Source organism: Pelobates fuscus, chromosome 5 (genome assembly GCF_036172605.1).
Source record: "Pelobates fuscus isolate aPelFus1 chromosome 5, aPelFus1.pri, whole genome shotgun sequence".
Classification (NCBI taxonomy): Eukaryota; Metazoa; Chordata; class Amphibia; order Anura; family Pelobatidae; genus Pelobates; species Pelobates fuscus.
Genome location: NC_086321.1, coordinates 281817354 through 281844793, shown reverse-complemented (window position 1 = coordinate 281844793; position 27440 = coordinate 281817354). Strand labels below are relative to the sequence as shown.

Genomic DNA, 27440 nt, shown 5'->3' with positions numbered 1-27440 from the left:
TTTGTGTGTATGTTTCCTCTCTTCCCCTCTTACGTTCCCTGGTGGTCCAGTGAAGGATGAACTTGATCCTTGGAGGTGCAGTGGAGAGTGAATTCCTGGTTGTTGTCTGCGCCCCTATTGGCTACAGACCAATTTAAGACCACTCTTGCGGTTCCGGGGGTCAGTCAATTTCTCAGAACGCTGACGACACGTTGGCCGCCTAATGGGTATTTTGGCTCTGGCCACATTGAGAGACAGTGAAATCACCATCTTCTTTTAACCTTGTTTAAAGCTTTTTATTACATTAACCTTACAGAAGTTGGAGATAGCAAAGTCCTTTTTCAAATAGTCCTCTAGTCCTCACTAATGATTTGTTATCATATTAACAGAATTTATAGCTAACCACTAAATTTAGATACATATACTATAAGTCATAATATATATCCTAAAATGCAGAAATAGCATAAAACAACTGCAGTCTGTGAAGAAGTATCTGGAAATATTCCTAAACTGCCTAATGGACCATACAGCAAAACTCATATATTACGGTTTTACGGATAAAACAATTAATAAAGCTTAGTATAATGGTAGGTGGCTTAATGCTGGTTTTACGTGTGAAAATGTGTCTTGTTCATTACTGATTATAACAATAGAGATTTTCTTAGGCTGTTATTATATGTTCGAGGAAGTCAAAGCATCCTGACTATCAGGAAGGAGCCAGACCTGGGAAACATTTCAAGAAACTAATATAAACAGACTGTTAAAGCAGTTGTGTTACTGACCCCACCCTGTATGACGGACCTAGATAAAAATGATGCTCCAAGCATTCTTTTAGATAAAGATCCAAGCCTCTCGGGCTTTACTCTTTGTGTTAATGAAGGTGACTAGCTAAAGATCTCATTTCAGAGGTGAGTTTTGAACCAAATAATCACAGACCATTAAGAGCTTCAACCAGAAGCTGAAGAAGAGGTTCAGGCATACAGTCACAGAAGAACCATGGATAAAAGCTACGTAATGGCCAAGTATGGACTGGAGTCCAAAGAAATGCTAACATCCAGAAATAAAGACTGCTGGTATTATCTGAAATACTTTTTCCTCTTCACTTCCCTCATCCAGTTCCTCATCATCTTGGGACTGGTGCTCTTCATGGTTTATGGCAATGCTCATGCTTTCACAGAGGCCAGACTGAGTGATGTAGAAAAACTCAACAGTAAACTATTGGGGGATCTCAAAACACAGGAGAGACACATCCAACAGATGACCCTTAACATTTCCCGTCTCGAGAAGGAGAGGAATTTTTTCTATAATATGTTAGAATTCAAAAAGAGAGAGGTGAACACCTTGAACTCTACCCTGGCTTTAAAGAACGCAAAAATTGTAAGTGAATTCTGATAGAAATTTTTGGTTTATTTTGTTTGATAACATTACAGATGGTTTCATCCACAAACAGCGTATTAAATTAATTTTGATTATTAGAGCAGTGTTGAATGTACCATTTGACAAACAAACACCATAACGAAATCTTTGCATTTCAAAGTTCATTGTGATCTGGAGCTGTAACTAGATTTCAGTGTTCGTGTCCGCTTTGTCATAATAATTTTGTGTGAAATGTGTTAACCCCTTCAGGACATTCTGCATTTAGTGAATTACCTTGTTAATTGCCTAGTCATATAGGTTAAAAAGTTAATCAAGCGCAACACATTTTGTGTTGCAATTGGTTACATTGCGTATTCAGCTGTAATAATAGAAAGTGATATTTGAGTCCGGTTTCTGCTTTATTAAGGCAAAACAGTTTGGCGATTTTGTCTAACAGGAAAAAAAGTCAATAGGAATAATATCTGCTTGTATATCATATTCTGTAAATAAGATTTAAATGTGGAATTGGGCTTTTCTATGTTTGATGAGTATAAAAATCTGTCATGTCAGAAACCTTATAAAATAGTACATTCATTACATATACACTGAGCAGCCACAACCATAGGTATGCACAGTTCATTAGATTAGGGTGTTATTTATTAATGTTATGTAGGGTGAATATCTATTATAACGTTGGGTGATTGTGTGCTTCATATGTATGTATGCAGACATACTCACAGATACACATATACACACATAAATATACTCTCACAGAGACATACACAAGCATACATACACTCACAGATACATATTTAGCTATACATGCACATTCACAGACACATGTAAGCAGGGCTCAAACATTTTAGGTCCTGGGCTGCTAGCTAGGACTGAAATTTTCACACAAATGCACATACATATTTTTTTTTTTTTCTTCGCATTGAGCAGGTTTCTCCCTCCCTAAGGAGACAGTACCCTTCAGAGTTCAAAGCAATGGACCAGATTGCGTCACTAGTTAACAAACTGATCACTTATTCATTCACTCTAATAATTAGTCCCTCAGACAATGACAGACATAGTGACACGTACAGTCATACATGAAGATGCACTGACAGAAACACACATACAGTCACACAAACATACGAACATTCACAGTCATACAAACATATACAAGAGCATATTCAGTGACACGCGTACACAAAGATATGCACTCTCAAAAACACAGATGCACAGTCAGTCATGCAGACACAATACACATGAAAAGAATACATGTGTGAAGAAGTGTAATTTCCATTTAGTACAAAATGGGAAGGGAGATACAAGTTAGCTGCCCCTCATCCTAATATAGCTATTGTGGGACTTGGGGGATAGGGTCACTAGTGAGGAGAGAGGGGCTGTAGTTAAGGATGGGAGCTGTAGTGGGGATTAGGGGTAGTACTAAAGGGTTAGGAGCAGTATGGTTGAAGTGGGGGTTACAGCCGGTAGTGGGGAATTGGGCCAGTAGAGGGTGATATGGACATGAGGGATAGGGGCAATAAGGGGGGTTTAGGAATGTTAATGAGTTAAAGGGGCTGTAGAGGTGTATTGGTGCTGTAGTTGGTGATAGGGACTGTGGTTGGGGATAAAGGCTATAGTGGTTTACAAGGGTAGTACTGGGAATTAGAGGCAGTAGTGGGGTGGATTATAGGCTATAGTGTGGGTAAGGAGCTGAAGTGATGGATTAGAAGATGTAGTGTGGGGATAGAGGCTGTAGTGGGAATTATGGGTATCAGTGAGTGATATGGGCAGAAGTTGGGTTTAGTGGGGGTTACAGGCTGTAGTGGAGGGATAGGTGCAGTAGTGGGTGATAGCGGCAGTAGTGTGTGTTTACGAGCCATAGTGGGCATTAGAGAAAGTAGTGGTGATAAGAGGGAGTAATGGGGGTAAAGAGGCAGTAGTGAGGTTCAATGGCAGTAGGTTATGGATAGTAGTGGGGGTTGGAAGTGAAGTGGGTAATAAAGGGGGTTGGAGGTTAAGTGGGTGTTAGAAGATGTAGTGTAGAGATAAGGGGCTGTAGTTGGGATTAGAGTTAGCAGCAGGGGTTTAGGAGCATTAAAAACCTGTTTAAATAATAAAAAAAAATGAAAGAAAGTTTATTCCCTCCTACCTGAGGCTTAGCTTGAGCCAGGGAATAGGGAATCATGAAACCGGGTGGTCCAGAGGGAAATGGAGCTTGTCTGCACCTCTAGTGGGTGCAGACAGCTTCTTTCGGCTGGTGCAGAAAAATGGATCAGAGCATTGCTGTGGTAGCCAGCGGCTACGCACTAATAAAATAAAAGAAACAGATAACTTGATGTAGATATACGGGCCAAGTTCTCCTTCCTCCACCTCAGCCCATGGGGCCAACTGGGAACCACTGCTATTGCTATGGGGTTGGTGTGGGTCAACAATTTATAAGAATGTGTTTATCTTAGGTCTTTAAATGAACACTCTGGGCACTTTATATTGGTCTCGTATTTATGCTGTGTTTTTCTTCACATTCAAATGTCTTTAGTTTTGCTAAAAGAAAAAAAAGAAAAAATGTCTTACAGTTTTCTGCATACCTATATCTCTTTGCACAAAACATCTTCCTGATTGGAAGGTAGACAGCTTGGCTCAGCCAATGAGAAATGAGAAATTGGTGTGAGCTAAGCTGCTGATTCAACATTCATCCCACAGGGTATTGTCCTTTCTTAACTTTAAAGTATTTAAAAAATAGTTTTAGGTGGAAAAGGTGCAGGGTTGAAGTCATCGGGGGCTAGCACAATCATAAGGCTTTGCATCAGGCTCCATCTCTGAGGTGCACCCTGCAGCTCTCTGAGTTGGTGGGGGCATCAAACAATCTTCCTGGCCAGCCCAGCGCCCGGTCAATGCAAGTCCTACACAAAATACAGAATAGAAGGAATGTTATCCTCTCGCTTTATACTAACTGCCTGAGCATATTACATTCTGTTCTGTATGGAATGTTGTGATTGACTGTCCCTATTACATAATGCAAAAAGGTCACCCACGTGGGGGGCCAGAGCTCCACAGACTGCCTGCTGAAGTGTCCTGATGTAAAACTGGTTCTCATGCTGAGCTATGTCTTACAGTTGGGGAGGTAAAAGGGAAATATGTATCTGTCTGTGTAAATATGGCAATGTGTGTGTCTGTGTGTGTAATTCTGTCAATGTATATATCTGTGTGGAAATGTCAGTATATGTGTCTGTGCAAGTTTATTAATCTGTATGTGAGTACATATTATAGAGCTGCCGTTACATAGCTGTCTCGGTTGAAAAAAGGCCATTAAGTTCAATCTTGGATATGCCACTGTATGTAGGTATGTAGGTGTGAATGCATGTACATGAATATGTAAATGTATGGCCAACATTGTACATTTCAATGTAAATATATATACTTCTGTGTGTGAGTGTATGCAATCTGAGTTTACCTAACCAAAAAAGACTCTAAGGAAGGGGCACAATGTGGTGACCTATCCATTTTGTCAAGGGTGGAAAAAATCCTTGCACATGCCTTGGAAGTGACATGAACAACTCAGCTTGTGGTGATCTCTAATTGGCTAAGCTGAGCATGTACTCAGACTACATCTTTTAACCCCTTAATGACACATGACATGTGTGACATGTCATGATTCCCTTTTGTTCCAGAAGTTTTGTCCTTAAGGGGTTAAAGAAGTGGCTTTGTTAAAAGAGGAGCATGGCTTGGGTGGCAAGGCTACATGCAGAAAATTGCAAGACTTTTTTTTTTTTTAGCAAAACTAGAGAGATTTGAATGTGGAGGAAAAATACAGCATATATATGAAACCAAAACCTATCAAAGGTACTTAAAAGAAAGATGTCCTGTTTCTCCAAAGATGTCAAAACAAAAAAGTTCTGTATCTCCACTCCTGAGAATAGTTACCTCACTAAGAAAGGCAATTACAAAATTTAACTTTTTTAACACTACATTAAAGGGGTATTATTTACATTTCATGTGAGTTACACAATTGAATTGGTTACATGTTGTTATTTTTTCCACATTATTAGTTAAATACATATGAGCATTTTAAAATGACTTCTTGCCATATAATTACAATTATCTTTATAGTGCTAACGTACAGGGGAGGGCTGGCGGCCTTAGGCCTGGGGGGCAAAACCAGTCAAGTGGCCCATTGCGCCACCCCCCCCCCCATGTGACATCACAATGCCCCACCCATATGATCTGCCATATGAACTAACGCCAGTGCTGCACACAGTGTGTGTTTACATTAAAAAGCCTGCAGGGACCAGCTATAGACACCAGAACCACTTCATTAAGCTATAGTGTCCCTTTAATGTGAGGTAAATTATAGATTAGTGTCACTAATAATATACTAGATTGCCTACTTACAATTAGATGAGGATGATGATGGGCTGCAGTTTGGCTCCACTGGTCTGGTGTAGAACAGGACCTCTGGAGGCTGTTTGCAACTGTGGTCACAAAATTCAACGTTCTGGGAGAATTGGAAGCAGCTCCATTTTTGGGGGGCCTCTTACACAGCTCAAGGTCTGGGCTCCAGTGCCTGACGGTGAGTATGCCCATAAGGCCCACTCATAAGTCCACTTATATGTTCCACCCACCCATGAGCTCGCTCACAGGGAGTGGAGTGTGTAGGGGATGTGTTATGTGTTATCTAATATGTGTGCTTATGGTATGTAGTGTATAGGGATACCAGTTTGTGCAGGTGATGCAGTGTGTTTGTGTGTAGTGGAAGCAGTGTGTATTTGTGTATAAGGGATGTATTATGTGTTTCTGGTTGTGTGTGAGGGATGCATTGTGTGAATCTGTGTTTGTATGCATAAGGGATGCAGGGTGTGTGTCTCTATGTGTGTGCATTGAGTGTAAGAGATGCATTGTGTTTCTGTGTGTATGTAAGAAAAACAGTGTGTGTGTTTGCATGTGTGTGTAAGGGTTTGCAGTGTATGTTTCTGTGTATGTGTGCAAATGATGCATTGTCTTTGTGTGTAAGGGTTGCATTGTGTGTGTGTGTAATGGATGCATTGTGTGTTTCTCTGTGTGTAAGGGAAGCATGTTCTGTTTCTGTGTATGTATAGGGATGCATTGTGTGTTTCTGTGTATGTATAGGGATGCATTGTGTGTTTCTGTGTATGTATAGGGATGCATTGTGTGTGTGTGTGTGTGCGCGTAGTGTTAAAGAGCTCCCTGTCTTGCCCCCTGTCCTATAGAGCTGTCCCTTCTGTCCCTTAGAGCTCTCCCCTGCCCCTTAGTGGTCTCTCCTCTCCCCCACCCTCCGCTAGCGGTCTCTTCTCACACTCACCCACCCTCCCTGTGCTCTTCTCATCCCCCCTCCACCCTCCCTGTGTTCTTCTCACTCCTCCCTCTGTGTGTTCTCACCCCCCCTGTGTTCTTCTTACCCCCCTCCTCCCTGTGTTCTTCTTACTCCCCCCTTGTTCTTCTTACCCCCTTCTTCTTATTACTCCCCCTTCTTCTTACCCTCCTTCTTCTTCTTACCCCTTCCTTCTTCTTCTTACCCCCCTTCTTCTTCTTACCCCCCCTTCTTCTTACCCCCCTTCTTCTTCTTACCCCCCTTCTTCTTCTTACCCCTTCTTCTTTTTACTCCCCCCTCTTCTTCTTACTCCCCCCTCTTCTTCTTCTTACCCCCCTCTTCTTCTTACCCCCTTCTTCTAATTACTCCCCACTCTTGTTCTTACTCCCCCCTTCTTCTTCTTACCCCCCTCTTTTTCTTATCTCCCCTTCTTCTTACTCCCCCCTCTTATTATCCCCCTCCCCTCTTCTTACTCCCTCTCTTCACTCTTCTTACTCCCTCTCTTCCCTCTTCTTACTCCCCCCGCCCCTCTTACTCCCCCCTCTTCTTACTCCCCCCTCCCCTCTTCTTACTCCCCCCTTCTTACTCTGCCCCCCCTCCCTCCCCTCTTCTTACTCTCCCCCCCTCCCTCCCCTCCCCTCTTCTTACTCTCCCCCCCTCCCTCCCCTCTTCTTACTATCCCCCCCCCTCTTTTTACTCTCCCCCCCTCTTTTTACTCCCCCCCCTCTTTTTACTCTCCCCCTGCCCTCTTTTTACTCTCCCCCTCCCCTCTTTTTACTCTTCCCCCCCCCCCTTCTTCTTACCCCCTCCCCTGTAGGTGGCCGAGCTGCACTCCGGTCCGCGGTCCCGGCCGGAGTGATAGGAAGGTGCTCAGTGTGCACCTTCCTGTCACTCCGGCCGGGTACAGGAAACAGAAACTCCTGTTCCGCGCGGAACAGGAGTTTCTGTTTCCTGTACATGGCCGGACTGACAGGAAGTGCACACTCAGTGTGCACCTTCCCATCACTCCGGCCGGGACCGCGGACCGGAGTGCAGCTCGGCCACCTACAGGGGAGGGGAGGAAGGGAAAAGCTGCTGCAGCCGTCTGAACGCTCTTTACAGAGCGCTCGGCGGCTGCAGCATTTAAAGGGCCGGCCCGCCGCGGCCGGTCCTAAAATAATTTCGGGCGGCCTGGGGGGCAATTGCCTCCCTGCCCCCCGGCCCAGCCCGCCCCTGCTAACGTATTCAACTGCAATAGATAAAGCAAGGCAAACAATTATAAAAAACACATGGGAACAGTAGGTGCAGAAGGCCCTGCCTAAACAAACTTACAATCTAAAAGATGCATAGTTTATTACACCAATTTTAAATCTGAATGAGCACATCTATGATTTTCTTTCTCCTAAAACAATCTATTCCTGTACATTTTATTTAAAAAAATAAAAATAAAATAATAACAGCATTGTATAACTAAAATTCTACACAGCAGGAGTAGAAACGCAAACAAAATGCCAGGATAACTGCTGGGTAACTGTTGCTAACTTGCTAATATTGTTAATTAATAATCTGTTTTGTGTGCTTCGTAAAGAAAATAAAATGATAGTTATCTCTCGAACAAGTGACTATTTCATTCTCTATTGATCAGATTGAACTAACTACACTGAGTTCAAAGATTCTACAAACACTTCCACCAAAGTGTGAAAACTGTAAAGAACGTATTGACAGGCTGAACAATTCCTGCATTGGTAAGATACTATGACATTAATGAGATAAATCTGTGCCAAATAGAGTTGGTTTATCATAGCACATACTGTGAGATATAAAATTGATTATTACGCATCTTCCACCATGAAAGGACAGTCTGTTCTCATCCATAATTAAAGTTAAAAAATGAGAAATTGATCCATTAGGGCTGGCTTTTCAAACAACTTTTTTTTTTTTTTTTTTTTTAAATTCTTTATTTTGTCAGTGTTGTAGTTTGACAAACAAGTTTGCCCTGTCACAACGGCAGGTGTAAATCAACATCAATACAGATCATACTATCTCATAAGCAAGGGAAGCGTTACATATTATGCGTGTTCAAGGTGAGATAGGTATTCTGTGTCACATGCGGTTCATGGCTGTATTCCGCTTTGCTGTGGTTGTCGTCAACACTATTTTTTGTTTGAGATGTCATGTTGGCATACAGTTTGGTTAGGTCCACAGTCACCTTTGGCGTCAAGGGTTTAGCCCGTCGGTGGTGCCACCTGGTGATGGCTATAAATTGGTTACGCTGTGGTGTGCTGGGGGTCTTGGGTCAGTTGGGGGTGTATCCGTATAGTTGGATTCAGGCTGGTTATCAGTGACCCATCTATATGTGGCGTGTCAGGCTCGGTTACAGTTGTCGCCCGTTTCTCGTTGAGTCTCTGTCAGTGTTTCATGTAGGTCGCTGGGTTCGTGTTAGTCCGGTTGTGTGTTAGCTTGTTGGTGTCGGTGCGGGCGGGTGTTGGGCCCCTGACCTGGAGGAGGACATGGGGGGGGGGGGGGGGGGGTAGTAAGACGTCATGTGATTCGTGGGAACCTACCATGGGTCAAGTGGGTCTGCTTGGTTGAACCTCCTGTATTGAGGTGTATGTCATGGGGCTTTACCTGTCAGTCCCCGTACTAGTGGTGCGGTTAAGTATTACATGGGGTCGTCAGGTGAGTGGTGGGGTAGCGGGTGCCGAATAAGCATATATACAAATAAACATAAATATAGGTAAATAACAACATTTTAAAACGAAAAGTGATAAGGTTAAGTGATCTCAATCGAAAGTCCCTTCTTCGTCACTAATGTCCGCATCAGCTCCTGATCAGTACCGTTACTCATCATAGCGTCCTATGTTACAGGTGGTGGTACAGCTTGGGAGCGCGGGGTGAAGGGTATAACAGTGTTCAGGTCCCAGGATCTTGCTGGTTGTTCTGGCGTCACCGGTACGGCTGATATGCCCAGTTTTCGTAGAAATGGTGCTGCTTCTTCCATGGTGTGCAAGGCATGTACGGCACCGGCTTGTGTGACTACTATGGAATTGTCCGCTCCCCATCTATACGGCAGGCCTGCCGAGCGTAGCTGGGTAGTAACGGGTCCGCATGACTTCCTCCACAGTAAGGTAGCCCTTGACAAGTCTTGAAAGAATAGTAAGGTGGAGTCCTCAAAGGTAATTGGCGTCTTGCCTTTAACAGCTTGCAGAATATGTATTTTGTCTTGGACGGTGTGGCATCTTAAAATAACGTCTCTGGCGAGGTTGGATTTCGTGTTGTTTGTCGAGGGGAGACGATATATACTTTCAGCGTTCATTTTGCGGGCCACTGCTGGGGGCAGTATAGTCGCGAGGAGGCGCCTTATATAGTGGGGTAGTTCCTCTGCCGATATCGCGGCCGGGATCCCCCTGATTTTTATGTGGGTTCGGCGGTGTCGGTCCTCCATGACTGCAAGTTTCCCCATTAGGAGTGTTTGGTTCCGTTGGAGTTGGAGTATTGTGTCCTGTACTGCAGTGATCTTAGTGTGTGCGTCTTGTACGTTGTCGGTGACTGCTCCCACTGTCTCCCTGATCTCTCGCATCTCAGATTTGAGCTTTGCGGAATCTGCGTCCAGTAGTTTGTGGATACTGGCAAGGAGTAATTTTAGGTCCCCCTTTGTGGTCGGGGCAGAGTCATCGTCGGCAGCTATATTTAGGGGCGCTGTTGTCACTATGTTTGGTAGTACCTCTGTTTTCCTTCGTTCCGGCGTCTCCGACCTCTCCGGCCTCTCCGGTTCAGATTCGGCCTCACTTTGGGATTCTTCCGGTGGCGGAGGAGGTTCGGGTCGCGCCGGTCTTTGGAGCATGGCCCCGATGTCTCTGTTGGCGGGCCCGGTAGCCGACTTCTGCGATCTGCGGCCCATGGTCGGGTCGTGTGACAGCGGCTCTGCTCCTGGCTGGTCTGGGAAGTTTCTCCACAGGAGTGACTCGAGGTCTGTGGTCGTCAGCGGTCGGTAGGCCTCAACTCGGCGGCGCCGCTTAGGTAGCCTCTGCGGCTGAAAAAAAGGCATCAGCCGGCTCAGCACAACTTGCTGGATCAGGGTGAGTAGGATTGCAAGGTGGATTGTTAGTATTTTTGGCTGGATTTAACGGATTGAGGGTGACTCGGGAGGAGGTCGGGAAAATGGCGTCTTATCAGGTCTGCATGCAAGCTCCGCCCCCCTTCAAACAACTTTTAAATAGAATGAGATGAGGTATAGATGGGTACTTGAAGCTGACCTGTACTTGTACTATCAACAATTTAATGTTGTGACGCAGTTATTTGAATTAAACAATGGATTAAGTTATCTTGAATCAACTTTTAAGTAGCTCTTCATGTTGATTAGTTGTTAAGTATTACTGTTAGTGCTATCCTTGTGTATAAATGTCTTGTGGCATAATCTAGTAATTTAGCCATTTAAAGATGAATATATTGAGGATATATTAATATCTAATTCTTATGTTTCTCCTATGGAACAGTTGAAAAATTAATAGCTCAAAATGAAAAAGATCGTCTTATGTCAGACCTAAGAAGTCAGAAGGAAGACTGCAACAAAACTGTAGGTTATGTCCGTATTAAAATGAATCAAGCTGAAACTGAAAAAGAAAAATTCCTTCAGCAGTCCAAGGTGTTGACTAATGAGAAAACTGATCTAATAGCTCAGATGGACCTATTCAAGAGTTCTTGCACAACTATTGAAAATAAGTTTAAGATTGAACTTGAGAACCTGAAACAAAGCTTTGAAACTTCCATCAGATTACACTTACCAGATTCGCTGGGCCTGAATTATCAACAGCAACAACTCGAGACCATTCTACGGGTGTGTAGGCCCCTGCCTGACCAAATCAGCATTAGAATAGACCAAGCTCTAACTCGTTTGAGGCAGGACATCATTGCCACCATGCAAGAGAACAGCAACCTGAAAGTCAGCAAACAGCGGAGCAATGAAGACCTTAAGAAATGTGGCCAAGAGAAAGAAGATCTTTCCAAGTTGAAGGCAGATGAGTTGGACAAAGTGCAAAAGACCTCTGAAACCAATTTAATGACGGCAAACGATGAGAAACGTAGGTTGAAGTTAGAGAAAGATGAGGCAGAAAGAAACCTGAAAGACTCACAAGATTCTCTGTCAAGAACCAGTCTGCAGTTGGTATCATGCATGGAAACTGTTCAGAGTTGCCAAAAAGTAAGTCACATTATTTGAGAGAGTAATGGAGCATGAGTTACACTATGTCTTTTGCAATAAATAGCTGACTTAATAACCTTGTTTTGCAATTCAATGTTTCTGTTTGCAAAAGCAAAAGGACCATAAATACACTTTATCCCTCTCTCTCCCTTATCTTCTCTGTCTGGTGGTCAAGCTGATACAAGCACAGATCTATTGATGTTTCCTTAGAGCAATGGTTCTTAAATCCTGGTTTGAAGCAAATAGTTCCAAGCTATTTTAGTGGGTTTCCAATGGTTAAAATGAGCAAAATATATTTGTCAGGACCCAGCCAACTTCTCTCAACAAACAGTTAACTGTAGCATTATTAAAAAATACTCTGTGCATTGGAGAGGGACCATCTGAAAAAGGGAAGAGTCTAAAGAAGGGGTGCATAATTTGTTACAATACTATATTATAGTTATAAATGTCAAAAAGGGTCTCTACACTAAAGCAATCTCATTCCCAGTATTAACTTCTCTATGAACCACATATAATCAGGGTTGATTTTGTTTCTCATAATCCAAAGCCAGGCCCCTACGTGCAAGGGATAAAGAAGAAATTGTGTGTTGTTTATATGCAAACTTTTATTATTCCGGCAAGTGACCCACATATGTTTTGTTTTCTTCTTTTTACAGAATATACCAAGTCCTGGAATAAACATGGGTATGTGTGATTTCAATTTCAAATTAACAATTTTCTTTATTATTTAGCACATAAAGCAGTAAAGAGCACTGTATTTTTACACATATAAAACATTATCTAAAGTACTCAAGTTCTTCTCATAGGAAACCTATAGGCACCTAGATAAATTCATCTTAATGAAGTGGCCTGGGAGCAGTTCTTCTGTCATTTTATCCCTGCAACGTAAAACATTGCTGTTCAGTAGATGCTGCAATGTTTTAATTGCAATACAGGTGGTCCTCACTTTACAAACTACCTGTTTTATGACGGCTCACACTTACGACCAGCTCTCTAACGTGGGGATTCAAGGGATTCCCAACTTCGGAGAGCTGGTCCATGTTTGGGGAAAATTATGCGATTCCCTGCACTATTGAGCTAATCTGTGTTTGGGGAAGTTTCCCCAAACATAGATTTCAGCGATTCCCAGAGCTATTGAGCTAATCTATTTTTGGGGACGTTTTTCCAAACATAGATTCGCGGGATTCCCTGTGCTAGTTAACTGGTCTATGTTCGTGGGAATTCCCCTGAGCGTAGACCTGCTTTCTTGCGCATGCTCGCTAGCGCATCCTCACTTACCGACCAATTCATTTTACAACAGGGTATAAACACACCTCTATTGGTTGTCTTGAAAGTCTTTTTATTTTTAATAACCCCTAACGGAATTGCAACTAGAGGCACTTCTGCTGCGAGAACTGAGTCATACTCAGCTCTCACAGGTAAACTCCTCAAATACTTCTTATAGAGAGGAGGAGCATGGAACTTTCTGTGCATGCAGTTCTAGTACCCAATGGTCCTCAATTATCATCAATGAATTGGACAAGAAGATGAAAAGTCAGCATGATATCGCTGGAGATGATTCAGGTGGCTGCATGGACTTAGTCACGACTCTAGAAAAAAGTAAAGTAATGTCCTTTTTTTGCAATTAGATTTGGGAGTGGCGGTTAATCTAAATGGTGAGGAGAACGCTTTAGCATTAGGAATACAGGTTTGTATTCCAATCACTATAGTGTTCCTTTACTTTAGAAAAATATTAATGTGTAGGGAATGCAAATTTAAGACCACATAGCTGAATTGGAAAACATTTCTAAATCAGTTGTGTTTTTATTACATTATTTTGGCCTATAATAAAAACATTTCACACGTTAAAGAGATCTACGTTACTATTTTGTTTTATACCGATACCTGAAGAAGACCATTTGTTCTGGTCAAAATGTTGCCAGACATGTAGGATGCAAAAAAAGGGAACCATTTTCATTAAGAAAACACTATGGGATTTTCTTTACATTGAGTATGATTGTTAGAATCATGTTAGAATCATATTACCCACCATCCATAAGATAGAGTAAGATTAAACTCCCTTTATGGTGTTTGATTTCCTCCACCCACACCCATACATGTGGAAACTGGGCACTTATCACCCCAAAGGGTAATAATGGGGTTCTTTGTCTTTTTATTTTTTATTTCTGTTAAACTTATTTTTTTTGATTGCGCATTTATGGAGAAATATTTTATTGCAAGTACATAAAATGGGTTTATTATACATCTAATTGGTTGCAATTTGTTTAAAGGATCACTATAATGAACCAGACCACTACATCTCAATGAAGTGATCTGGGTGCAGTGACTGTGCTGTTTAGATTCCAAAACTTTTTTTTTAAAGCTACGACAATGTTTTCATTATGAGACTAAATCACCATATAGTGTCTGTCTTCCTGACAGCCAGTAAATGATGCTTCCGCAGTGAGAACCGATTCTGACTTGGTTCTTCACTAATAGAAGCCTTTGATTGGCGCATTGCTGTGGTTGCTGCGCATGTACATTAGGTTGACAATACTTCTCAATGAGGGGAAGGCTAGCAGATAAAAATTGCACTCCCCTCCATATAGTGTTTCTTTAAAGGACCACTATAGGCACCCAGACCACTTCAGCTTAATGAAGTAGTCTGGGTGCCTGGTCCAGCTAGGATTTACCCTTTTTTCTATAAACATAGCAGAGAAACTGCTGTGTTTACGTTAGGGTTAATCCAGCCTCTAGTGGCTGTCTCATTGACAGCCGCTAGAGGCGCTTGCGTGCTTCTCACTGTGAAAATCACAGTGAGAAGACACCAGCGTCCATGGAAAAGCATTGCAAATGCTTTCCTTTGAGACTAGCTGAATGCGCGCGCGGCTCTTGCCGGGCATGCGCATTCAGCCGAGGAGGCGGAGAGGAGGAGGAGAGCTCCCCGCCCGGCGCTGGAGAAAGAGGTAAGTTTAACCCCTTCCTCCCCCAAGAGCCCAGCAGGAGGGGGAACCTGAGGGTGGGGGCACTCTCAGGGCACTATAGTGCCAGGAAAACAAGTGTGTTTTCCTGGCACTATAGTGGTCCTTTTCATATAATCTACAGTCTGAGGAAGAAAGCTCATTTTAAAAATAACAATGCAAAAACAAAGACAATATAAATGACAAGTTATTTAATTTTTAGCAATATACCTGACAGAAGGGAACAAATGAAAGAAATGGGTGAGGGGACTGGACAGCGTGCAAGGCTGTGCATGTCTAAGGTAGTCAAAGTCTTTTTATTTTAAATAACCCCTAACGGAATTGCAACAAATACGCGTGAGAGAACCACTTGGGGTATTTTAAAGAACCAGCTTAAGCTTTTTTTTTTTTTTAAATAACTTTATTTGGCCTCTCAGCTCCATAGATGATAGCAGTACATTGTGCTTCTCTCTGCTGAATCCCTCCTTTATCAGGCTCCATTAGACGGCCTGACTGATATCATATGTAAGATCTTTATAGACATAGGAGTTATGAATGAAAAACCACAATTATGTCTAGAAAATTGCTATGTTTCTGTGGTTTCCTGCGGAGTAGGAGTTATATCTCATCTTCCTGGCTGACCGCTACTACCACACCTCACCCCTTTGCCAATCATTACATTGGCTTCCTGTACTCTTCAGACTCTAATTCAAAGTGCCATCACTAACTTGCAAAACCCTCACTAATTCTACTCCTCATTAAATTTCCCCTTCTCGTACTCCTGACGTCTGCTTGTCTCACTGCCAACTTTCATCTGCATGAATTTTCAAGGGTGGCCCCATCCCCATGGAATTCCCTTACCCATGCCATCAGACTCTACACTAGCCTCCAGTCATTTAAGAAGTGCCTGAAAACACACCTCATTAGGAAATCTTACTATATTCCTGGGAGTGGGTGACACTTCTCTCATCTCGCTGCCACATAAATTCCCTCACCTCCATTGACCAGCTCACTCTTTCTCTTCTCTGTTTGCTTGGTCCACATACAAATTTACTAGCTTACTTCAACACAGCTTCTTATCCATCAATCGCTACTCCCCTCTGACATGCTGTTATTTCTGTTTTGTGTCTTTACCCCTCCCTCATAGATTGTAAACTTGTTTGAGCATGGCAATCTAATATCAAATATCCCCATTCTATAATTGTCAAGCTCTGCGTAATATAGTTACATAGGCTGAAAAGAGACATATGTCCATCAAGTTCAGCCTTTTTCATATTTGTTTTTTTGCTGTTGATCCAAAAGAAGGCAAAAAAGTACTTCAAATTTTGCAACAAACCAGGAAAAAAATCCTTCTTGACCCCAGAATAGCAGTCAGAACTCTCCTTGGATCAGGAAGCTATTACCCCACTAATTAAACATTATATCCCTGCATATCATGTTTTTGCAAGTATTTATCCAATTGCTTTTTAAACATTAAATGTTGACACTATATAAATGCTAGTAATTATAATATATGTATATAATAATAATAATAAAATCACCATGTTAAACAAGATAGTAAATAGCATTTGGTGTGACCTTCTCCAAATACATTTTTTTCTGGTGTCAGGTGCAAGAAAGTCACAAGTTTTGAAAAGTTAATATAGTTCATCAAAGCTAATTTGATGTGTTCTTCATTTAAACTGTTTCATTTATCTTTGCAGGTATTAAACCCAACCTTGAAGTTAAAAGACAGTGACCTAAAACTTAAATGCTATATCTACGTGCTGAATGTGACCCTCTACAAAGACCTTCACCCAATTCATACATTAATGACAAAAGACTCAAGATTTGTGTTTACCCATATGGCAAAGCATTACATTCTTTAATAATGTAAACAGGCTGAAAACTTTGGAATAATGATGTATATATTTTGTTAATGCACTGTAAGAAGTAGGTCCTGTATGTCTATTCTGCGTAAAGTAAAATCACAGTCAAACGGGCAGGTAATAAATTCCCATAATGATTCAGTTCTTCACTTAACCTATTTTTTTTTTTCAAAGGCGCTAACTCATGGATAGGCAACCATAAGCACTCCACTTGCGGCGGGCATCTCCTATAATGCTGTTAAAGCCATAGGCTTGCAAAGCATCAGGGGAGATGTAGTCCACAACATCTGGATTGCTAAAGGTTGCCTACTTCTACTCTAAGTAATTGTATACATTCAAATATGGACATGAACTAGTCTGACATATGTGTATCTACTATATGTATCAGTTTGATTAAATTAGATCCACAATATCATGGATTAATGAAAAAATATTTATTTTTTTTACACAAAAAAATTTGCGTTTAATCTTTGATAAGATAAAACCAATCACAGACCTGTAACTTCCTGACAATGCACATATTATTGAATAACTCTGTTAGATATGTTTATATCAATGATCTGCACCAAGCTGTCGTGACACAGTGTGAAAATGACACCATGGTGTATCGCCCAGATTCTGTCATTATCAGAGAAGTCCCACCATGCATCATTTGCCAAGAACATGAGAACAATGAGTGTCCCTGTGATGACTAGTCCGACAGCTTATTTCCCTAATTATATTATTAACTGTTTACTTAATCTTTGTGGATATTTTGTGTTCCTCTGATAAATGGAGACGTTTGTTCAGGAAACCCCTGTTTTTTTTGCTTCTTGTGCCATTTCTATTTTCCTTAAGAGGCTATATAAACACACGCATATTCTTCCTTTTATAAATATTTCTGTGCTGTGACGGAAGCTGAAAATAAATTTTATGGTTCGCTGTAACACGAGCTGTTTCCTGTAAGTCATTGCTGTCACGAATTGATGAGATGAGAAAGGATCGGTGACAATCCCATACCGTGACTAACAGCTGGGTATCCGGGACAAGTAACAGTTTGTCAAAAGTCAAGTTAAGATTCAAAAGCAATATATATAGTTTGAGTATGACCTCCGTCTTGAGTTTAGAAAAAATGTCAAACAAATACAGGGTTATTCACTGAGCTTGAATGTATTTTACCATACAACTGGTTTGTTGTGTCTTAAAAAATTTTCTTCTAATTGGTCAGTAACTCCACATGGCTGTGTACATTTTGAATACATAGAAACATTGAATGTGACGGCAGATATTTGGCCCATTTAGTCTGCCCAATTTTCTAAATACTTTCATTAGACCCTGACCTTATCTTAAAATGCATACATACATACATATAATACATTTAACATGTATTAAAATGTTATAAAATAATAACATTTAAAATAATATGCTACACCACTCTCCAGCAAACAAAAGGTATGGTAAGGTAAGTCAAATATTCTTTAGTTATTTCTGCAGTGTGCATCTGTGTGTTTTGCAGTGTATGTAAAGGAATGTGTATGTCAAGCAATGTGTAGCTATGTGTGTGCATCTGTGTGTAAGTGTGTGTTGGCAATTGTGTGTCTCTGTGTTTGAGAATGAGTATCTGTAGCTGAGCAAGTGTATCTGTGAGTGTATATCTTGGTGTGTGTACCTGTGTGCATATAACTGGGAATGTACAATATTTCTGTCTGTGAGTTTGTATCTTGTGCATATTTGGAAGTGTGTGCAAGGGGGGGAGGAGGAAAATGGTTTTGTAAAAAGCCTATTTATTAAAGATATATAAACATAGCGACATGGTCCGTAGGTCTATTTACCAAACAATTAGATGTAAAAAATAGATAACCGACTTGCAAAATTTACACCAGAAGGTGGAAATATTCTTTAACTCAACAAAGGGTTGTTAACACAAAACTGAAACAGAAATAAGCAACTACTCTAATTACCGGCTTTGTTTAAATAAGTATTATAAGCATTTTAGTTAAAATAGAAAAGAGAGGTGAACAACGCTTGGAAAAAAATAACTATACATAAGAAAGAAGAGCCAACTTCTAATTCATAAATCTTGAATAAAAAGCAAGGGACAAATATACAGTGGATAAATATAAGTGAAATAGATGTGGGTCAAATGAACACTCACACTTTATAGAGCTGTATCAGGCTGGATGGAATAATCCCCGTCAATGGATATGAGTAGAGGGTCTTTCAAGCTTGATTTCAAGGTGATATGAACATCATATGAAAAAAAACATAAGAGAATTCCAATGGTATGGTAGGTATATAAATGTGGTAATATAGAAAGGAAATTATCCTACTTACGTAACCGAGAGCAAGGACCTGCTCTGGTGTGAAGCACTTTAGGTGGAACAATCCCCACCTGAGAATATATGCAGGAACCGGATAAGTGGCAGGAGCTGGGCAAAGGTAAGTACTCCACAGGTTGGTGAATATAAAAGATACAACAATAAACTAGTCTGTAGGTGGAGTAAATCCTCAGCTTTGGCGAAACACGTCAAGTATCTATAGCCTGTCCCTGCAGGCTTTTTGAAGCACTGACATTCAGCGGCTCCATGCTCTGCATGGAGGCGCTGAACTTTCCCCATGGAGATTCAATGCATCTCTTTTGATTGATTAATTTATTTTGATTGATTTAATGCATCTCTATAAGGAGATGCTGATTTGCCAGCGGGGTGTTTGGCTCCGCCACCCCACATTCTTGGCTGACATTATCACTATTGATGATCCCAGCCAATCCAATGCTTTCTCCTGAGATTGTCAAATCTAATTATGTCAGCCAATCAGGTGGAATTGGAGCAGAGTCAGCACCGGCAGACCTACATAGCCCTGGAATAAAGGTGAGCTTTAACAGTTTGTAAGGTGGTCAAGGAGGTGCGGTCACCTAAATAGTGTTTTTATTACTATAGCGTCAGGAATGCCAGTTTGTATTCCTGACCCTATAGTGTTCCTTTAAAAGTGCTTTATAAAACGTCAAAATACCCATGTCGACTTGGGAACCCTCACTGCCAAGCTACTCAAAGGTGAAATTGAGCCAGTGGAACTACTGGCAGATGGATAGGCAATATAAAATGTTTGCCTGTTACATAGTTACATAGTAACTCAAGTCCATCAAGTTCAACCTTGAGGGACTATATTTGAATAATTCAAAACTTTAAAATTAGATAAAAATGTGTTGGTTTTTTTTAAATACTTTTTTTATTATAATTTTGCAAATTAAACAAGTATTAAAGAAAAATAGTTGTGTCATAAGATAAACACAAAATATAAATATTACATTAAAATATACACGAAACTACATAAAAAAAAACGTACAACAAAGAAAACAAGGTTTCGGGTCGGCCATCGGAATCTGGGAAAAGGACAGAGTCGATATTGCTTCTTTAAAGTATTCATTATAGCTAGAGCAACTTTCAGAGTATTATTATCCGTGTTTATCTTACAGAAGCATCAATGCTAGGGTTGTTAAATTACATAAGGTGTAGCGGAGAGGTAGTATAATCCACAGTATCTCCGCTGGGTAACAGGAACAGCATAAAATAATCCAGGCAAATAAATACAGCAGACAATAATCCTGGTAGCGTTGTAAGAATCCATCCTTCCCAAGAACTAGACGACACATAGGCTGGGAGTCAACTGAGGTCTTTATTCACAGTTCCAGTATTTATGCAAGTCCCCATGCAAGGGGTTTACATACTGAGATAGCAGGGGTAATACAGTAGGGGACTACATGGGGGACTTAACATTCTGAACATTTCTCCCATCAGGCACTACTGGACGAGAGGGATACTCCCACTGGAATATACCGTTAAGTGGATTATCCCTCTGTGCAGCAGAACCGACATTTTACATTAAAACACATAACTTTTATAATATTCCCTTCATTTGAACGAATGGACGTTCGGTAGATAGCTGGGATCTGAGCACACATTTCGTGAAAGTGCCGCTCAGATCCCAGCATAAATAACCGAACGCCGCACGAAAGAAGTATTACATTTAAGTTACCTTCAAACTACCAATTGACTTCAGGGAACCACTTTACCGAAGGACCGGGGCTCCCGACCAGCTTGGAAGTCCAGTGGTATTTGTGCCGCCGAGTATCCGATTTTAGTTTCAGGCGCTCTACGACAAAATACCGCTGGGCTAACAAAGGATCCAAGATGGCCGACCATCGCGTGGTCGGTAGTTGAACGGCGGCCACCCTGAATCCCTCTAATTACCGATTGCAATAATGTTGCAATCCTTAATGGGAGCCACACGACCTCCTGTGTGTGGTCTCCCTTCGGTAGTTTGGTTGTTTCACGAACAGTGTTGAAATTCACTGTTCGTGAAACTATTGTATGAATGCTGGCAGTTTTTCATGCTGCCAGCATACGAATGCTATTGTTCACATGGAACCTATGCAGCATACACATACTTGGTTCTTAAAGGGATACACACATCTTTAGGACAATACAGTAAATAGTGGCTAATTTGCCACATAAGGCTTGAATAGTTTATTCTTTATAATAATCAAACCATTTTTCGCCATATCTTATTGTAAAAGCTGATGTAATTATCCTTAAAATACACCGCCTCTTCCATTAGGCCTTGATATTGAATCTGTGTTTTGATCTCTATTATAGAGGGAGATATATTCTGTTTCCATTTTCTAGCAATACATAGTTTAACAGCCATCAAGATATGTATAGTCAAATATTGAGAGAATATATACATTTTTAGGAAATTTAAATGGAATAAAAATCTTTCTGGAGGGGGGTGGGGCCTGGAAGCCAAGCTGGCCGGTCGCACACTCTAAGAGCTCCTGCACTACGAAGTACAAACACGCCACCACAGATCAACCCATTAACGCAAGCGACTAACGGTGACCAGAGATCCACTCACAAAACCATGAGAAACAGAATGGTACTGGTCCGGCACCGATGTGGGGCAGAACGACACAGAACGACCATGCGGCCTACAACAGAGCGGAGCCTAAGGCCTGGGGGTGACGGCAAAACTCCCGGCACGGGACCCGCTCACAGGCATGATCTCAGCACAACCCTGCTACCCCCCCTCTGAACCAGCGGGGGATATCCTGGTCCTCGATGGGGACGATTACCCCCACACCAGCACCTGACCAAGCGACAAAGTCCAAAGCAATGTGGGTCTGTCCAGGCCCACACAAGATGGCGGCACTGTAGCTGATTCCACAGCTATTCTCCACTTAAGATCCCAGTGAGGCTCAGGAACAAGTATTATAGATCCATAGAGTAGTAATTCCAGCAGGCAAAATAATCCAACAATATCCCAACAGCACTCCCAATAACTGGACGACACACAGCATCAGGAGCAGAACTGACGTTTATTCCCACAGCTTCCTTTTAAGACATTCCCCCATGCAAGGGAGGGATTTGCAATCATTAAGACATTAACCAATACAGTAACAGTTAACTCCCACACATCTCCTCCCCTCAGAGTGACTCATAATCCCCTTAACTGTACTGTACATTTACCCCAAACCTGGATGTACCCCTAAACCAATACATAGCATAAATCTTAGTGTACCGCCAGGTAGCCCTGATCTGGGTGAAGAATATATCCAAAATTCACCCAGATCGGACCAGGGGTTTGGGAGTTAGATGGAGGGTGAAGTTTGACCGACCGCACACGAGGTAGTATCCGAAAAGGGTTCCATGTGTTTGGGCCCTGCGGTCGGTCTCCGTTCGGCAGTAAAAACACATAGTAATCCTTGCCATCCATACTTAAATTCACATGCATTATAGTTCCCTGGTTCGGTACTTTGTTTCTACCGAATGGGAGGTCGTTTGGTCCCTCCGTTCGGTAGTTACGGAGCTCTGGAGGTCTCAGCGGTGTTCGGTTGTTTGAGTGTCCGATTTGAGTTCCAGACACTCGACAACCAAACACCGCTGAGATTTTTATGCGTAGGATGGCTGCCGCGCGTGGTTCGTATACCGAACAGCGGCCACCCAGGCATTAACAATTATACATTAAGCTGTGGTTTGGGAGAAGTGTGAATGCCTAACGAGGCGCACACTTCTCACTGGGGTGGTCTGGTGGTTCGGTAGTTTCATTCCCATGAAACTACCGAACCTACATACGAAATTATACATATATACACAAATTCAATACAACGAATGCAGTCTTATATGAATATTACAGGACAGGCTTAATACATTCCGCTACAGGCACTGAAACAGCCTACTAAAAAATGTGCATTACTTAAGCCTCCCAGGAACTTACGGGAGTTCTTCGACCAGATCTGCGCCAGCCTTTGGATTAAACTCCGGGCCCAGAGACAGCCCTACAAGATGGCAATCAGAGAGGTGGCGGCGTGGTTCCCCCCGGCAATCCGGCACCACATGGGCGGAAATCCACCTTGTACACCCAAAGTGGCCCACCGGCGGGACAGGAGACCAGCACAGAGAGAAGCAACGCCAGGTGTCTGGGGCACCAGCACTTGCGCACCCAAACCCCGGAGGGGGTCCTACCAACATGCCCAATATGCCTGCACCCCAGCGGCCCCAACCGACACCACCCGGCAGGGTGTTACCCCACGTTTGGATGCTCACAGCACCGGCCGTGCCGCTGATCGGAGGGCAGTGAGGCTGGAAACCGGCGAGAGACACAGGCGGAGTTCCCCCCAGCGTCACACAGGGGACAGAACCTCGATCCAAGGGACCCACGTGCAACACCAACGGCCAAGCAGAACAGGCATCGGCTGACAGGGAACAACTATGGATAGAGGCCTAACCACCTCTATTAAGCACTGAAGGAAGTACCAGCACCACCGCACAAACTCTCAGTGCACTGCAATACGCTGCCAAGCTGTCTCCTATATTCCTGGACACTTGTATGTACATTTAGCTAGCGAAGGGCTAGGAGCAATGTCTAATTATTTCTTGTTTACTAATTAATTTCTGTTTAACGCGCAAGATTGGCATGTACCCTAAACACTAGCTGGAACCGCATCGCATAAAGCTACCTTTACTAACCTCTCAACATGTTAATTCCACCGCTATGCTTCTGAGGCGAACATGTTGCACTAAGCGCAAGCTACATATTTCTAATCATAAGCACAACTAATATAATGAGCGACTCTACCCTAGCATGTCTTACAGTGTAGGCAAACTGTTTACTACATCACATATACTGCATTGCCTGTATTATCTATATTGAAACTAACATAGTCAACGCATGAACCAATCCTGTTTGCATAACGTATATACTTACGCTTTAATCGATGCTTTAATTAATTAATGCTAATGTTACGTTACTGTTACGTTAATTAAGCCTGATAAAATATAAAAATTGTGCCAGTTAATCATACACCCCGCATGTTAAACGTGGGAAACGCCTGAGGATTGCTTTTGGGCACCTCAAACCTGCCTGTATCATGCATGTGCACTACAAAAATAAAGAATAAAAAAAAAAAGATAACGTAATATTTACTTTTAAATCAATAAAGAGTTTAGATATTTCCAATTTAAGAATGTCCACACCTATACATTTGGGGGCGGGGCCGGGCCGCCGAGCAGAGCGGCAGCCATCCGCGCTAGCTCCGATCTTAAACGGCATAAAAGCTGTGAAAAAGCCCAAAAAGCCAAAAAAAAAACATAGGAAATATTACCTTTAGCGAGCACCTAGAGCCGGGGCAGCATATGAGAAGAGCCCAAGCGATGTACAAGCAGCCGCTCCACACGCTGCAACCGTGAAGCCTGAATGACCGACACAGGGCCTACACATATGTGGAGGCGGCGGAGCTTGTGAGGCAAAGGAGGGAGAGGGATGGACGCCGGCCCGGTCCCTCTCCCCCCCCCACGGCCGGTGGGGGTAATCGCGGCCCATGAGTCAGACCTTCAGAGGCTGGGGGCGAAGGCCCGCGTGGCGCGGGGCCCCTCTTCAACGAGGAACCAAGATGGCGGATGCACACACACGGCTGAGAGCCACGCTGGGACACCTAGACCCCCAGGATACCGGATCCCATTGAGGGACCATTCGAGGCGGAGACCTGCCTGGCAAGGAGCCGATCGGGGCCCCAGGATTTGGTGGCGGTCCAGGGGCTGACCCCCCCAACTCTGCGAGCCCTGCAGCGCCGGAGTGTGCTGACCCCCGGCGGACCGGTGGCTGGGGAGGTGCGCACCGGCGCCGAGCATTTGGCCGGAGAAGGGTGAAAAACTGGAGCTCCAACAGAGGTCAGCAGGAGTTGGGGAGGTGCAGGGGACGGGAGGCCCACGGACTTTTCAGGGGTGGGAGGCTGCCGGACTGATCCCGACCCTGAGTGCCCACAACGCTGAAAGACTCTCTGGTGCACAGCGGGGGCAAGCCCTGGGTGGAACTGAGGGGGTCTGCTATATGTGGGACGCTGGGGGGCCCAAGCAGTGAGCAACCGGTTCAAGCACAAGAGACCACCAGAGAAGCTATCTATCAAGGGATGAGGGATCCCCCCCACAGCGGAGCTGTTCAACCACCTCCAGAGAAGGGACTCACCTTTTTTCTTACTGAAAATTACTGGATCACGTAACAATTACCTTAATTGCTAACAGTTTCACCGTTCTTAGCTTATTCTCTAGATGTGTTTGTAATCTTGAGCATGTGGATTCTGTGGGCCCTATCTTGGGGACATCCGTTACCGCTTACCTGAGGGCACGAATTAAAGCCTTGCAACATACTGACCTGTTTAAACGTGTAGAGAGGCAGCTATACAGCAACCAATTAAGCCCCTAAACGCCCATTGTTTAATTATTGCATGATATATTTTGACAGTCTGCTTACCTAAACACGAGCCAAAATGTAATTTTACTATAATTTCCTTTCTACTTTACTATTTTCATTTTATTACTGCATTAAGACATTTGACGGATGTGATACTTCTGCCACATACGATTACCGTACCACATGTTTAAGCAGATATATAAGCTTATATACCATGCATACAGTTTTTTGCCTTATTAGTTTTCTTTTAAAAATGTTTTATTAAGGCATATATGTGTTTAAGCACACATAGCGCGGTTATAAGATACATAACCATGAAGCTTAACGCCCACGGGCAGCTAGCGTAACATGGTGCATCTGTTCATTAGGTGCAGTCTATGTTGACATATGTACGAATGCATTTCTGCAAAGTTGATATATGTTTATATGCTCTGACTAATTCGCCTCTGCACAGGTGATAATCTGCATTAACCCTTTTAAACCGATACTTTAGCCTCTGTGCAGGCGCTGTTTGCTTTCATGAAAATCTGTCTGATATTAGAACTCAAGAAATGATACCAATAAACATATTTAAAACAAATCTATACATTCCCACCACACATGTTTGAATGAACCATGTTCACTATTACAACACCAGCAGATATTTGAGGAGTTGGCTTGAAATTTACATATTTTCGTAGGGACCATATACCATCTATAGATAAGTTTAAGGTATGTTTCCTGTATGTTTATACAATGGACCGATTTTCTTAAAGCTTCAAATGCTTTTAACCAATCTTGGGATGAAAAAGATTTATTAAGGTTGTTACTTTTAGAGTTACAGTTAGAGTTACTCATAGATTCATGCAAAATCAGAAGCGCTGTGTCCCTGTCTATCACCCAGGCATCTCACGTTGAATATTCCAGTGGTAGATCACCAACTGTCGGAGAACTCCAACAATGCTATGTCAGCGGGGGATCTACTATTTGCCCACCATTGCAGGGTTGTATTTGTGAGGAGTGCATTTGAACGTAAGCATGTTTTTATATGAAGTATATGTGTGGATGTATGGATGTATGGGTGTATTTGTATGTACTGTTGCCATTAGAATGTAGTGGTGTACTTGTGTGTAGTGTTGGCATCTGAATGCAGGGGTGTTTGTATGGAGTGATGGATTTTAAATGCAGGTGTGCTTTTGTGTGTAGTGTTGGTGTTTGAATGAAGGGGTGTTTGTATATAATTTTGATGTGTGTGTTATGTTTCACTATTATTATTATTATTATTATTATTATTATGATATTTATAGAGCGCCGTCAAATTCCGCAGCGCTTTACAATGGGTGGACGAACAGACATGTAGTTGTAACCAGACAAGTTGGACGCACAGGAACAGAGGGGTTGAGGGCCCTGCTCAATGAGCTTACATGCTAGAGGGAGTGAGGTAAAATGACACAAAAGGTAAGGATAGTATTAGACTAGTGACAGTTGCAGAAGAGGAATCAGTTGGGAGCTACAGCACATATGTGGTGGATGCAGTGTAATTATATTGTGTATATAAAAATGTATACATATATACAATGTGTGCTTGAATGTAAGCATATTTTTGTATGGAGTATGTGTATGAATGTAGGTGTTTGAATGCAGATGTGTATTTGTGTATGCGTAGTGTGGAATTCAGGGTGACAGTGGGGGGAGGAGGTGAGGGTGACAGTGTGGGTATCAGGGTGACAGTGGAGGGAGGAGGTGAGGGTGACAGTGTGGGGTGGAGGTTAGGGTGACAGTGTGGGGATGGAGGTGAGGGTGACAGTGGAGTGAGGAGGTGATGGTGACAGTGTGGGGAAGGTGAGGGTGACAGGGGAGGGAAGATGTTTGGGCAACAGTGTGGGGTTCATGGTGACAGTAGGGGGAGAAGGTGAGGGTGACAGTGGAGAAAGGAGATAAGGGTGAAAGTTTGGGGGTCATGGAGACAGTGGGGGAGGAGGTGAGAGTGACAGTGGAGGGATGAGGTGAGGGTGACCGTGTGGAGGGGAGGTGAGGGTGAAAGTAGAGGGAGGAGGTGAGGGTGACAGTGTGGGGGGAGGTGTGGGTGACAGTGG

The 27440-nt window shown here is 42.7% G+C and overlaps 2 protein-coding genes across 2 annotated transcripts in view; one reads left to right on the top strand and one right to left on the bottom strand.

The window, feature by feature from the left end:
- Positions 1 to 27440, bottom strand: part of GTPBP3 (GTP binding protein 3, mitochondrial) — a 318683-nt gene that overhangs the window by 152320 nt on the left and 138923 nt on the right. The gene's annotated exons all lie outside the window — the stretch shown is intronic.
- On the top strand, positions 779 to 17567 carry PLVAP (plasmalemma vesicle associated protein). Its single transcript, XM_063455353.1, has 5 exons — positions 779 to 1356; positions 8280 to 8379; positions 11131 to 11834; positions 12491 to 12518; positions 16477 to 17567. The coding sequence occupies exons 1-5, from the start codon at positions 976 to 978 to the stop codon at positions 16509 to 16511; spliced, it is 1248 nt and encodes a 415-aa protein (XP_063311423.1). The 5' UTR covers positions 779 to 975; the 3' UTR covers positions 16512 to 17567.